Raw genomic sequence first — 14,948 nt, 5'->3', positions numbered from 1 at the left:
TTAGACGTTCACCATCGCTTTGCTGTGTGAATACTTCTGCTATATTTATATCTTTTGCTGTGTCCTCTCCATAGCTTAAATTTCTCCCTCGATTTTGCTTTTTTTTACTGCGATTCGTATCTAAATAAAAAAGAATCTGGAATTTCGAACCATGTTAAGAGAAAATTTTCCCCAGAAATTCCTTTTTTTCACAATTTCCTTTTTCCTTCATTACTAATTTAAAATTTAAAGTGTAGAAAAATTGAGTTCAGACAAACTTAGAGTTAGGCCATGAAGTTTCAAATACTGAAAAAAACTTTTTAAAATATACAAATGAAAATAAATGATGAGAAGATAACTTAGGATTGCGCAACGTAGAAGTTCTCTTCGAATAATTTGCTTGCATTTTAATATTTTGAAGTATTTTCTTCTTCCAGCAATTGAAACTTCATTACTTACTCTCGGTACGCCTGAACTTACTCTTTCTTTCGTTTTAAATTAGTAATGAAGGAGAAAGAGAATTCGCGAGGAAAATTTTCTTCCGCGGTATGGCGTCCTGTTAAGAATTTCTTTTCTGGTTCTTTCCAATCTATTCAAAAACAGCTATCATATAGAAAATGTGTTCTTTCAAAATATTTATTTCTATTAAAAAAAAGAAGAAGAAAATTTAATATTAATAATTTATTATTACTGAGCCGTGATGGCTCAGGGGATAGAGCACTCGCCTACCAATGCGGCGAACCGGGTTCGAGTCCCGGTAGATACGAATTCCGCATCCGGCTTGCACCGATCACATTGCTGATGAGAAATATCCTGAGTGGTAGACGGATCATGGGTCAGAGTCCCCTTGATGTCAGACTAACCGTGGAAGGTTCTCATGGTCTTCCTCTCCATGTAATGCAAATGCGGGTTAGCTCCACCAGAAAGTCCTCCACCAAAAGTCCTTTTCTCCCAATACTCGATCCAGGAGTTCCCTTGTCTTCTAGATTGGGTTCAAAATTACAAGGCTACGGAGTTGAACATTAGCAGTCGTAAACGCATTTTATTGGGTCGGCTGTTCAACGACGGTTATAAAATAAAATGAAATTTATTGCTATTATAAGACTCCCCTTCTTGAATTAAGAACTTTCCTTAAGAACCCTTCTTTAGTATACTTCGTTTAAGAATTTTTTAATCAAAAAGAAAATAATGAATTAAACAAGCATTTCTCATTATTTATACTACTTATATATTACCTAAAATAGAAAAAAAAATTATTGCTATAACGTCATTAATAATGAACAAATTGAAATAAAACAGATTGCAAAAAAGTGCTTTTAGACACCAACCATTCTAATAAATTTCCTCTCATGATGACGACCAAAATAAAATGCTCGTATAGTTCGTCGAAAGTAAGAACTCCCCAAATCAATCGTCTGGACAGGCGGCGGTGGCTATGGTAACGAGGTATAACTATTTCAAGTAGGGGTGTGGGGTCATTGCTGAGGTCGGCGAGGGAAAGGGAATCTTTTTGTTCTGTCTATTATGTTAGCCCTAGAATGAAGAGAAGCTACCCTCCATGAAATCAGCTATTCTTGTTTCCATAGCGGCAGACTGCAATAGACTTTGTGGAGGGAGGAGTTCTTACCGTAGACAAACTAGAGTATTACAAAGTGGTGTTCAATCTGGTGGCTGCTCTATTTACGGTATGGTCATGTGCTGTCGGTGTGATATGGAAATCCTGATAAATCCAAATACGAACTCAGTCATATGAGCTAGAATTTTTACCCTATAAAGAGCCACGATGGCTCAGGGGATAGAGTCAATCAGGTGAACCTGGTTCGAATCTCAGCGATGACTGGTCGATACGAATTCCGCATCCGGCTTGCACAGACCAAAGTGCTGACGTGAAATATTCTCAGTGGTAGGCGGATCAGCGGACCCCTTGTTTCCATAGCAACAGACGGCCTTAGACTTTGTGAAAGGGGGAGTTTTTACCGTATACAAACTATACTGAGACAGTTTTAAAGACTCACCTGATGTCTTTAACTGTTGAATTGTTTCTATCATTTTAAAATGATGCAATATTACTATATATTTATAAAGTATACATGAACAATAAACGAAACAAATATTTTTAAAATTTGAATTAGAAAATTCAGTACGAAATCTGTAACAGACAAGAGGGAGTGTTAAGAGAACGCCATAGCGCGGGAGAAACTTTTCATCGCAAATTTTCTTTCACCTCCATTACTAATTTAAAATTTGAAAGAAATAAAAAGTGTGTACAGGCAAACTTAAGAGTAAGCAATGAAGTTTCAATTGCTGAAAAAAATAATTCGAAATATCAGAATGCGCAAATAAATTATTGGAAGAGAACTTATCTAAAATCCTAAGTTATCTTCATTTTCATTTTGATACTTCAGAAATTTCTTTTCAGTATTTGAAACTTCGTGGCATACTCTAGGCTTGTCTGAACTCACTTTTTCTATATTTTTAAATTAATAATGGAGGGGAAGGAGAATTTGTGACAAAAAGTTTCTCCCGAGGTATGGCGTTCTCTTTAGGAGAAAGGGTTACTTTTGGAAGCACTCCAAATATACGATAAATAAATATTTAAAGGAATTACTAGTTTAAAAGTAGTTAAAATATATAATAATATTTCCTAAAGAGGTGACGATTACCATATTGGGCATTCATTTGATTTTCTCTCTCGAAAAAAAAACAACCTTTATTTAAATCCTAATTAAGGAATCCTTATATTTTAGGAGTATCACGCTTAATATCACGTACTTCTGGTGGTCTGTTTTCCTTCCCCCCGAAGGATCTTTTTTGCTTCTTTTCCATTTCCAGAAAATGCTGGACTTTATCTTTCACTTTACCGGAAATCTTCTCTTCTATCACAGCAGACTAAAAAAATAAAATTTAGCTTTATTAATAGTTCAGATTTAACGTGAAAGAATAATGGGAAAAACAAAATTACTATTTATTCTTAAGAGAGAAAAAATATATACATTAGTTTACATACATTTTCTTAAAAGCTTTTAGTGTTCAGACTAATTGGATATAAATTGATTTCCCGAAAATCAAACTTTTTGAGGAGTACCCGTAAAGGGACGTGCAACGCAAATGAATTTTTAAACTTGACTTCGATCTTTTTTTTCAGGCAGACACATTTTTCAATGTCGTTACCACCGAAACTATTCATCCTAATCCAATTTAGTTAGACTTGCAATCCAATTTACAGGGGTCTGTTTAGAGGAAATTTGTGTCCGTTAACGGACTCTTCACAAAATATCTTTTCATAAAAACGGACCCTTCACAAAATATTTTAACTTAAAAACGGACCCTTCACAAAATGATTTTTCTTTTAATTGGACCCTTCACAAATTTGTTTATCTTCATTATTGTTTTGTTAATCGAATAAACCCTTCCCAGGGCAGAAAACAAGAAAGATGGATGTAAACGAATTAAGTTTTGTCTTCGGCAGACGATTCTTCCATTATTCGTCCGAAATGAATATTCTGCGTTCAGCAGTATAGGCTAAATATTAAATGTAGCATCTCTAATTTAGAAGCAGCAATTGCTGTTTATTTTTGAAAATTTAACTTTTTCATTATAATTTTACAGTGCCGAGCATAATCTTGTATCTATTTACAATTTAAAACGTCCTTGAAAAAGTTTTTTGCAATAACCGGACCCTATTTGTACAAAATCGTAAAAGCGGACCCTGGTTGAAAGAATGTAAGTAATTTTTTCACAATTTCACGAAAAACGGACTTTTCACAAAATGTCTGGACAGACCCCTGATTTATGATGACATTTTTATGAGTCAAATTTTTTCAACAATGATATCTCTTTTATTTATTTTTGAATTATTCAGGGTTTCCACTCGATTTCAGAAAAAAAATTTCCGGCGTTTTCCAGAAATTGCAATGGGTAAATTGCAATGAAAATTCACACCATATATACCATGCAATATTTCATCAGAAAGCTTTGACTTCTTTTTATTTCTAATGTCAAATATTAGATTTCGCGAGCAAAGCATATAGTAGAATGAGAATGGAAACATGGAAAAGTAAAATAATTGTAATAGATGTTAGATTTAAACTCGAATCCCAAGAACTGATTTTACTGTGACTGACAATTCTAAAACTGGTTATTTTCCAAGTATTATATTGGAATCTTCCAAGTTTTTTGTAAAAACTTGCAACTCTCCCTGACTATTCCCGGATTTTTAGAGTTAAAATAAAATGCCGGTTAGTTCGAACCTTGGCCAAAGGTTCGAACAAAAAGTCCACGAACGCGAAATTTCTCCCAATACTTTATCCAGAAATTCCGTGTCGTCTATATTGGGTTCAAAATTACTAGGCTACGAGACTGAACATTGGTAGCAGGGCTCGAAAAAACTCAGAAATTTTACCCGTCCCCGAGGACGGCTCGTCCAACAATGCACCCGTCCTCCGTTGAAACTAACCCGTCGCTTTAAAATGAATAAAAAAATAATTTTCTCCTACTTATTACAAACATTTATATAAATTGCACAATGAATTAGTCGTTACTAGGATTACATTATACAGTAATAAAAGAAATACTAGGTTACTAATAGTAACCAGTATTTCTTTTATGAAATAATTTAAATGACAAGGGTCAAGTTATCTGGAATGTCAAGTTATCCGAGGGTANCATTTCGATAATAGTTTTAAATTCTTGTAAATTCACTGCAAAAACTGAGGAAAGTCATTATAGAAAATAACAAATGTCTTAGAATATCTCGCAAAAAGAAATGATCCAATATTAGTTAGAGCTAGTAAGGCCAAACGCTCCGTTCTTGAAGTAAAAGTGCGAGCTTTGCGCCAAAGTGACGTCGGAGGATCAGCGCAGCGAGAGATACTTCGAAGGAGTGAACCAGCCCTTCTATTCTCTTTAGCCCTGGGAATCTTCCAAGTTTTTTGTAAAAACTTGCAACTTTCCCTAACTATTCCCGGATTTTTAGAGTTAAAATAAAATGCTGGTTAGCTCGAACCTTGGCCAAAGGTTCGAAAAAAAAGTCCACGAATGCGAAATTTCTCCCAATACTTTATCCAAAAATTCCGTGTCGTCTAGATTGGGTTCAAAATTACTAGGCTACGAGACTGAACATTGGTAGTCGTAATTATGTCGGCTGTTCAACGACGGTTAAAAAAATAACTGACAGTTTATTGAATCTAAAGTTTTGTGCCTCAATGCATTTACGATCTGAACATTTGCTGCAACATATAAATTTGCAGAAACCGAGAATCCATTTGTCATTAAGATGGGAAATATTTGATTAATTGAAGAAATAAAAGCTTAATAATTTTTAAATAGCAGTTAGCTCTAAATCCCATAACAACAAAATGGCATTTGTATAATTTAAAATTACAGCTTTTTTTAAAGTTAATGTACCTTTTTTTCCACCTGAGCGAACAACAATCCAGAATAAACGTTATTCCAAGATTACGTTTTTCGAAGATATTAAACGATTTTTTTCGGTAAACTTTCAGGTAATATTTCAAAATTATTTAAGAAACCTATTCAAGACAAAATTCTTGATGGTCCCATCAAAACATTTTGATGGTTCATATTGGTTTCAGTGCGATTCATGATGGTCCAACATCATTTGATGGTTACCATCACCCAAAGTTTTTTATTATGCGTTCATGGACTTTGATATGCCAACAAACTTCCATTATTCCATGATTGAAGATGCTACTTTAATGCTATGATGGTTAACCATCAATAGATTCTCGTGGACCAACAATCCGTGATGGTTTCAACTATACATTTCCATGATGGTTTAATGGGAATTCTTGTTGGTTCTCAGGAATCGACACAATTTGGTTCCATTTTTATGTTGGACCATCATAAATCAGTCTAAATTCCTACATTGAGATGGTGGTGGTTCATGATTGTTCCAACATTTGATTTCCAAGAAACTATGATGGAAATTTCTGATGGTTCAACTTGAAAAAACTATCAAAACAAGTTGTTATTCTTATGTTAAACCATCATAAATCAGTCCGAATTCCTACATTGGGGTGATGGTTACTTGTGTTGGTTACAATCAAAAATGTAATGGTTTATGATGGAATTGTTGATGGTTACGATCAAGATTATGTTGGACCATCAATGGAAAACCATCAAAAATTCTTACTCGAGTATAATCGCCCATTCATACATCAATTCAAACGATAAGGTAAATTTTCTTACCCCAGGGGTTTCTTCAATCTTTTCCACCACAGCAGGCAAAGAAGAATCCTGAGATCTCCTCTCCGGAGGTTGAGGTGGGATTTTGTCAGTATCTTCTGCCGATCTTTTAATATCGTTCATCGAAGATCTATCTTTAACCGTCGCGCTTGTATTGTTTCTGGACTGGGTCACCGGACGATTGTCGATTCTTTCAGGAAGATTGATTGCACTTAAGGACTTGTTTTTCGGAAGACAAAGTTTAGAAACAGATCTAAAATAATTCGGATCCGAAAAAATATCTTTGTCCTCCACATTATCGACCATGGAAATAGACCGATGACTCATTTTTTTATTCTCAAAACTCCCAATTCGACTACGCTCATTGGTCTGGTGAATTTTGCTACCATTCCTACTAGGGTGGCAGTTTCTATCAACGTGCCAACTATCGACGTCTTTTTCCTCGCAGCCAACGCCGCTCAATCGTCTGACGTAATCAGAATTTTGGTAAATTGGTTTGTTGAGATTGCTGTTCTGAGCGTATTGCGTTGCGCAAGGTAGGCCATTTGGTAGATCAAAAAATGGAAGACTATTGGATTTCACTGCGTCGTTGTTAGTCGGGTAGTTCAAAGGTGAACGACATTCGGTGCTCTCCTGATGATAACGGAACTCTTCAGGCCAGCTGTGAGTCGATGAATGAGCGGGAGATCGTCTCTCATCTCTGAGCGACGATAGAGAATGTCGAACCGATTCACGAGATCCACTTTCAGTCGACGCATAACCAGAGGATCCATACTGAGGGTGTCGACCAGAAAGCCAGCTTTCTGTCGACAAGCTGCTTACGTCTCTGGACAATGTACGAGAGCGTACCACTGATTCACGAGACGATAAGCTTTCGTTCGAAAGACGTCCAGAACCTACGATTCCAGACAGAGGATTAGAGTTTCGATTTAATTCATATGGTAAGCTCTCAGTGGACAGGTGTGAAGGATGCATTTTTTCGTCTCCAGACAGCGAATGGGATTGTCGAACACGAACATTTGTGGTCTGAGGTGGTGTTCGGTTCGAGGGAGTTCTAGGGTGGTGCACTCTACCATCTGGTAAAGGTGATTCCGAAATGGAGCAGTCCAGGGACTTGGATTTCGTTGAGCGCAACGCAGATTCGAGCTCTGCCTTTCTGGAGGGAGGCATCTGTGGATTGGTCGAGAGACGATATCGCCAATAAGGTTGAAAGTTTTGAGTAAGGGGCGATGTGTAACCTGATGTTGCGCTTGAATCGAAAGGGAGGCTAGTGTGACCATAGCTTTGAGGGTCTTGCTTCGTTGTGTTATAATCATATTCTTTTTTGAGTTCGATGTACTTGATGTTCTAAAGATGAGACAAAAGAAAAAGAAAAACATTTAAAAATACTCATAAAATGGCTAAGTTGAAGGAATATAACAAAAATTAATCAACTTCAATAAATAGAAACTGAAAAGAATTATAGTGGAAAATGCAAACCTAATTTAAAACCTTTTTTCTTTCAGAATAATGAAAACAACGGTGCATTTTAAAAATTAAATAGGCTGGCAGTGAGTGCTAAAAAAAATGTTTACGTCATGCTTTTGGAATAATGTATAGAACGAAGATGTACAGATTTTTTATGAATTTATAATGTAGTATGTTTATAATATGATTATGACTTTTATAATTTTATATTATGATTTTTTTTAATTATAAATGCTAATAAATGTATACTTTTTCTTAATCTTTTAAAGTAAACAATAGAGATCTCTCATATATTACGTTAACACCTAAAGACGAAAATGGATTGAGATTCCTTAATTTTGCTAACAGGGGAGGAGAGAGACATGAGGGTAGCTAACGTAAGATATTATTTCCTTATAAAATAAACGCTAAATTTGTTGAAGAAAAAAAAAGTACGAAAAGCAGTTCTTCAAAATTTAAATTACTAAATTAAAATGTAAATTTTGTTTTACGCAAAGATCCATTTTTTATTCTTAAAATTATATTAAAGTATAAGTTGAAGCAAAAATAAAAATATGCTTCACATTTCTTACGCAAGAAGCACGGGAAAGATTTTGCATTGTGCTTAGTTCTGCTTGAAAGGGGAAAGCCCACTAATGACAAAAAATAAGCTTACGTAAATATTTGCCTCATACACTTTTTATAAATGACTCACGAATTAGAAAAAAATCAAATTCAGTGTAGGTACAGAATAACAATGAGCATAGTTTATAAATTATATGCTGGAACAATTAAATCTTTTAAAAAAAAAAAAAAAAAAAAANAAAAAAAAAAAAAAAAAAAAAAAAAAAAAAAAAAAAAAAAAAAAAAAAAAACTAAGAAAAACCTTTTAACTCAGAGACCTTTTAACTCAGAAACCCTTTTTAACTCAGAAAAAAACCTTTTAATGTAAACCCAAGAAAGGTTGTTATGCGGTTTACGTGTAAACCTTCTAACCTTAAAACGAGATCTGTGACAATCTGCTCTATTCTATGCACATTACCCTAATCCAAAACCTTGAAAAACAACCTTCGATATAAAAACCTTAAATCAAGGTTGACTTAGGGTTTTCAAGAGTGAAAAAATCCTTTAATAAAGCTAGTCTCAGGGTGAAAATAATCTTAAATCTAGGTAATTATAAGGTTTATTTTCGCAAAGCTAAAATCCTCCTTGTCACGAAACTTTAATGGATAATGCAATTTGATCCTATCGCTAGTGTGACGTCATCTAAAACGTCATTGTAGACCTAAGTGACGATACTTTTTAAGAAGGCTTTAAAAAATAATTTTTAGACTTTTCAGGATGAAAGGTTTGAAACTGCAATATTTTTGCTTTATTGAAAAAAGGTTTTTAGAGTAAACCTTTTCGTGACAATAAAAAGAAAATTCCGACCACAAGGTTGCCGTAAGGTTTACATGCTTTCTGGGATGATATCCATCCTTTACGGATTTCGTTAAAGGTTTATTTGAACAGGATCCCAGTTACCACGAAGCCTAAAAAATTGCAACTGCCATCCAATATGATAACCAGTTGCAATTTTTCAGGAAAATTTATCATGAAAACAAAACGCTGTAAAGTTGATATCTATTTCATAGCACGTGGGCTCCTAAAATGTGCTGCATTTTTGTTGTTTCATTATTAAGTTTGACATTCATTGAAGTGAGTGATAAATAAAAGATAAGACATACCTGATATTCAACAACAGCGGCAACTCTGTTGATGATATCTTTGAACCTTAGGCGAGCTTCAGCTGAAAAGTATTAAGACCGAATTATTGCGAGAAATTTAAATAAAAACAACTTAATTTTGAAGTTTCATTTAATTTATATACTTATTCATTTAATCTATATGTTACCGGCAAGAATGAAATCCGGCATTGTATAGAATGCCTAAAATTAGCCGGCAAAGTATGAAATGATTTATGTTTCACACATTGCCTTGGCATTCTGTATAATGCCGGATGCTACTTTTTTAGGCAAAATATGAAATAAACGTCCTGATGAAGTTATTATGTAAATGATGTGGATGTTACTGTGAATGACAGAAATCGGCGGTTGTTGACTTTCACTGGTAAATGCTGATCACATACTCGCTTTGGTGAATGTCTGAAAAATTTATTACATTCGATTTTATATTAATTTATTCGTGGATATATTTACATTTATTCGATATTTTAATACTTACTGACGATAAATTAGAAGAAACATCAGTGTAGGGTATACCGAGTAAATGTATACCGGGCAGTGGCACTGAACCTTAAAAAAACATCAGTGTAGGGTATACCGGGAGAATGTATACCGGGCAGTGGCACTTAACAAGACCTAGTATACATTTCGGACATTTACCAAAGGTCTTGTCATACTAGGTTTAGTTACGTGCCACTGCCCGGTATACCCTACACTGATATTTTTTTAAGGTCAAGTGCCATTGTCCGGTATATATTTGCCCGATACTCCAAGCACTGATGTTTCATCTAATCCATTGTCAGTAAGTATTAAAATATCGAATAAAGGCATTTATATCCACGAATAAATTAATATCAAATCGGATGTAATAAATATTTCGGACATTCACCAAAGCGACTATGTGATAGTCAGCATTCACCGGTGAAAGTCAACAACCACCGATTATGGTCATTCACAGTAACATGCACATCATTTACATAATAACTTTATCAGGACGTTTATTTCATACTTTGCCTAAATAGCATTTGGCATTCTATAGAATGTCTAGGCATTATATACAATGCCTAGGGAAAGCATGTAATAATTCTCACATACTTTGCCTAAAAATATCCGACACTCTATACAATGCCGGCGTTTCATACTTTGCCGGTAACATACATAACTAATGGTATTCCAGATATCATTCAAATTTAGTTGACCACTATGGATGGTGTTTTCAATATGAATGTGAACAGCAACAACCTCGAGCTCCAGACCTGCTCTACTTCCGGTTAGAAAGTATACAGCTGCTTACTACAGCTTATTCTGAGAGGCGATACTTTCAAGCAGGTAATTTTACTTTTAATAAAAGAAATGAATAATATAATTTCTTATTTCAAATCTGCTGCATTTCATAAGACATTAATGGTATTTAGTAACACTAGTGAGTTTGAAGAGAAATTTTCTTTTAGTTATTTAGAGATGTATTGTTAAAATATGGTTACCAAATTTAGACAGAATTCGCTTTTTTTGGGCGTTCCGACTCGGCCTTTTTTTGCTTGTTTATTACTGTTTGTTCTTGGAGCAAGCCGTGCACCATGATTCGTTAGTGTTAGCATATTGTCCGAGCAGCGAGATTATTCATTTTACAAATTATCATTCATTTTACAAATCATTCATTCATTTACAAATTACCATTCATTATCATCATTATCATACATACGTTCATTTTACAAATTATCATTCAGGTTTCAATTTCAAAGTTACTGTATTGTTAATAAGGAAAGAAGTGTTTAATAACGATTCTTTTTGAAAATGACAATTTTTGAGTCTTCAAATGATGATTCTTAATAGATTCTTCTTTTAAACACAAATAATAAATCAGGTATCAAATACACGTATACAAAAAAAAGAGTCTCGAAAACTATGATCACGTTGCGAGGCGCTTGTGAGCCACGCACTAAAAACAGTAACTCGGTATTGAAGAGCTTGCAGCGCTCCCTAGTGTAGAAAACTCCAATTATAGCTGTAGGCTTTACACAACAATAATGAGTCTCCAACTTATATAATGGAGAAATCCTCCTTTTTTCTCTTGCCTTGCGAATTGCCCACAATACGGCCTGGCTAATTAAAAAAAGCCAGATCCTAATTAAAAAAACCCTAATAAAAAAAAATGCTTGAGAAAAATTTTCAACTTCTTTTATATCGCAAATTGTTCGTAGATGATACATAAAAGGATATTTGAGAAATTTTGAAAAAAAAATTTTTTTTTTTAAATTATCTTCTACTGAAGAGTAAGGTGGATGCTCTTTAATGGTGTGGAAAGGATATGCCTTTTGGCTGTAAACATACAGTCGCTTTTTTTTCTTCCAGATATCGATTAATTTTTATCGATTTTTCTCCTTATTGATTATCAAAAACTGCTAGATACCCAGTAATTGTCATTTGTAGATGAATTGGCGGCCCTTAGTAAGAAATATATAGTACTACTTGTACTATTTACAAATATAATGTACAAATATAAAGTAATACTTAGTAAAAATAAAAAGTTTCAATAAAATGTAGCATTTAAAGCAGTTGAGAATTGAGAATGCACCTAAAAACAGAGTTCATTGATTTAAATTAGCTTAATTTACCTCGCAATTTAAATCAAATGAGTTTTTTTTTTTTTTTAAAAATCATTGATTTAAATCAAATGAGTTTTTAAACAAGAAATCATCAATTGAATAATTTATAAAGCAATTAACTATGGGATGTTAACCATGTACGTTTTGTTGATTTTTAAAGCCTTAAAATATATTGTAAATATTATGTGTCAGTAAGTTTCGAATAGCAAAATTACGCAAATACTTGATGTGTTACAGCGAGTATTGGAGACCAGTTTTTTAACGATATTTCAAAATTTTATAATTCTTCTAAATGCAAACAAAGAACAAAGTGAAAATTTAATGTAGTTTTATCAGGAGGTGTTGATGTGCGTATTTCTTAGTAACAAACATTATGGTAAAGAAATTCCTACTAATTTTATGCACAATATTTAAAACATATATTTTTTTTCTTCATAAAGTCTAATCTTGAAAAGTGATTTTCATAAAAGAGTTCTAAAGGTTAGAAGATTATTATGTTTTAGTTTTCCATAGTTAGAACCCTTAATATTTATTTTAAAATTTTTTGCCAAAAATGAAGAAAGAATCACGCATATTAGTGATGTCACACTATTACTTAAGCGAGAAAACAATGAAACATACTATCTAAATCTGTCGAATGCAAAATTAGGAAAATGGAATGAAAAACCACAAAACCAGTTTGATTGTCCAATTTAGCAAGGTGTTTCTAAATCACCTTTAAACTCATATCTGTTTCCTAACCCATTCAAACATGTTTTGATATTTTCAGTACCATCTTTCGCAGAACTGATTCGATTCGATAGAATGTATATACTATTTTGTTTCATTTTATTCTTAAAAAAATATATAAAGGTTGATCATTATGGAATAATCAGTGTGTGTGGTTGTTTCTCAGTTAATTTAATGCAGGGTGTTCCGTAGTTATCGCTCTTAATAAATATTTTTAAAATCTGTGTCAAGATTGAGATAAAAAAAATAACAGATAAGTTATCTTAAATTAATATTTTAGTGAAGACAGAAACAAAAATACTCTCTAAGTTCAAAGAAACACTATAAAAAAGAAAGCTAATCTAAAAATATCCAAACCTGTTTGATTGTGGAAGTGTTTAGTTGAAATGATATTTTTATAAACATATACCAGGCTATTAATCTGATTTTGTCGTTTTTATTCTATCTTCACTAGAAATTCGGCGAAGTTTGATCATGCATTTCTTTATTCCCTAGATATTAATTTGCATCGCTCAATTTGTTAAGATTTTTGTCTTCTTTCAGGGGACTGTTTAGAAGAAATTTGGGTTCGTTAACGGAACCTTTACAAAATATCTTTTCATAAAAACGAACCCTTCACAAAATATTTTAACTTAAAAATAGAACCTTCACAAAATGATTTTTCTTTTAATCGGACCTTTCACAAATTTGTTTAATTTCGTTATTGTTTTGTTAATCGAATAAACCCTTCCCAGGGAAAAAAAAAATAAAGATGGATGTAAACAAATTAAGTTTTGTCTTCGGCAGACGCTTCTTCCATTATTCGTCCGAAATGAATATTCTGCGTTCAGCAATATAGGCTAAATACCAAATATTTGTATGATGCATCTCTAATTTAGTAGCAGCAATTGCTGCTTATTTTTGAAAATTTAATTTTTTTTAATTATAATTTTACAGTGCAGAGCATAATCTTGTATCTATTTACAATTTAAAAACTGCTTAAAAAAAGTTTTTGCAATAACAGGACTCTAATTGCACAAATTCATAAAAGCAGGACCCTGGTTGAAAGAATGCGACTTAACGTTTATTTTTTATTCTCAAATTACGAGTAAGTTTTTCACAATTTGACAGAAACAGGACCTTTCACAAAATGTCTGGACAGACCCCTGCCTTTTATTGACAAAGATAGTAGAAAGAGCCGTGATGGCTCATGGGATAGAGTGCTCACCTTCCAATGAGGTGACTGAGCTCCAGCGATGGCTGGTCAATACGAATTCCGCGGCCGGCTCGCACCGACCACAGTGCTGACGTAAAAAAACCTCAGTGGTTGACGGTTCATGAGTTAGAGTCCCTTTGCAGTCACGCTAACCGTGGAAAGCTAACGTGGTTTTTCTCTCCATGTAACTCAAATGCGGATTAATTTCATCAAGAAGTCCTCTTCCACGAAGATAAATATCTCCCAATACTTGATCTAGGAGTTCCTTTGTCTTCTGGATTGAATTCAAAATTACAAGGCTACGGAGTTGAACATTAGTAGGCGTAAACTCAAGCAATTGTGCCTGCTGTTCAAAGATGGTTATTAAATTAAATAAAATAAAAAGCTAGTAGAAGGCTCTATATTAAAGGCGGTGAGTATAAGCACCCTGTATAGAAATTATCTCTCTTTTTTTAACAATCTATTTAACAATTATTTAATTAACAATTATTTAACAATAACAACAATTTATTTAACAATCTGAGAGCCGTCAAGTCAGAAGAGCTCCACCTCATCATATTGTTCTCTTGTATTACTTGATTCAATAATATTTTCTGCTTCTATGCTGAAGTAGTTAATAAATTTCATTTTTATGTGTCTTTTATATTAATTTAAAAAATCAAAGGGGTCTCTAAAATAAATTGTTTTTAGGATACAATAATTTTTAAAAATATTACAATACAGTCAAACTCGTTTATAACGAGCTCGGATTTAAAGAGAACTCGGATTTACCGAGGGAAACGAGAATTTTTGGTTGGATCAATGTTAAGTCTATGGAACAGAAGTCGCTTTTAACGAGCAAGACCCGGTTATAGCGAGCAATATTTGTCTGTCTTGCAATCTTTTTTCTAGTCTTTCTGTCTTATCTTTTTTTCAAAATGATAAAGAAATGCGGGGGAAGGGGGTTAGTTGTCATTAAATTAAGAAAAGTATTTAATTAAATTAATTAATGTAATTAAAGTAAGTAAGTATTAATTAAATTTTAAGTAAACTCAATCATTTGACCTCCCAAGCCCCCCCCCC

The 14,948-nt window shown here is 33.4% G+C and overlaps 1 protein-coding gene across 1 annotated transcript in view; it reads right to left on the bottom strand.

Annotated features, from left to right (window-relative positions):
- Positions 1 to 14,948, bottom strand: part of LOC107439105 (ankyrin repeat domain-containing protein SOWAHB) — a 61,979-nt gene that overhangs the window by 44,676 nt on the left and 2,355 nt on the right. The window contains exons 2-4 of the mRNA XM_071182784.1: positions 9,360 to 9,421; positions 6,190 to 7,533; positions 2,752 to 2,868 (exon numbers count right to left, since the gene is read on the bottom strand). Coding sequence (XP_071038885.1) covers positions 2,752 to 2,868; positions 6,190 to 7,533; positions 9,360 to 9,421 — 1,523 coding nt within the window. The remainder of the gene's footprint in view (positions 1 to 2,751; positions 2,869 to 6,189; positions 7,534 to 9,359; positions 9,422 to 14,948) is intronic.

This window comes from Parasteatoda tepidariorum, chromosome 6 (genome assembly GCF_043381705.1).
Source record: "Parasteatoda tepidariorum isolate YZ-2023 chromosome 6, CAS_Ptep_4.0, whole genome shotgun sequence".
NCBI classification, from domain to species: Eukaryota; Metazoa; Arthropoda; class Arachnida; order Araneae; family Theridiidae; genus Parasteatoda; species Parasteatoda tepidariorum.
The sequence above is the reverse complement of the archived record's forward strand: the minus strand, read 5'-3'. Positions and strand labels throughout refer to the sequence as shown.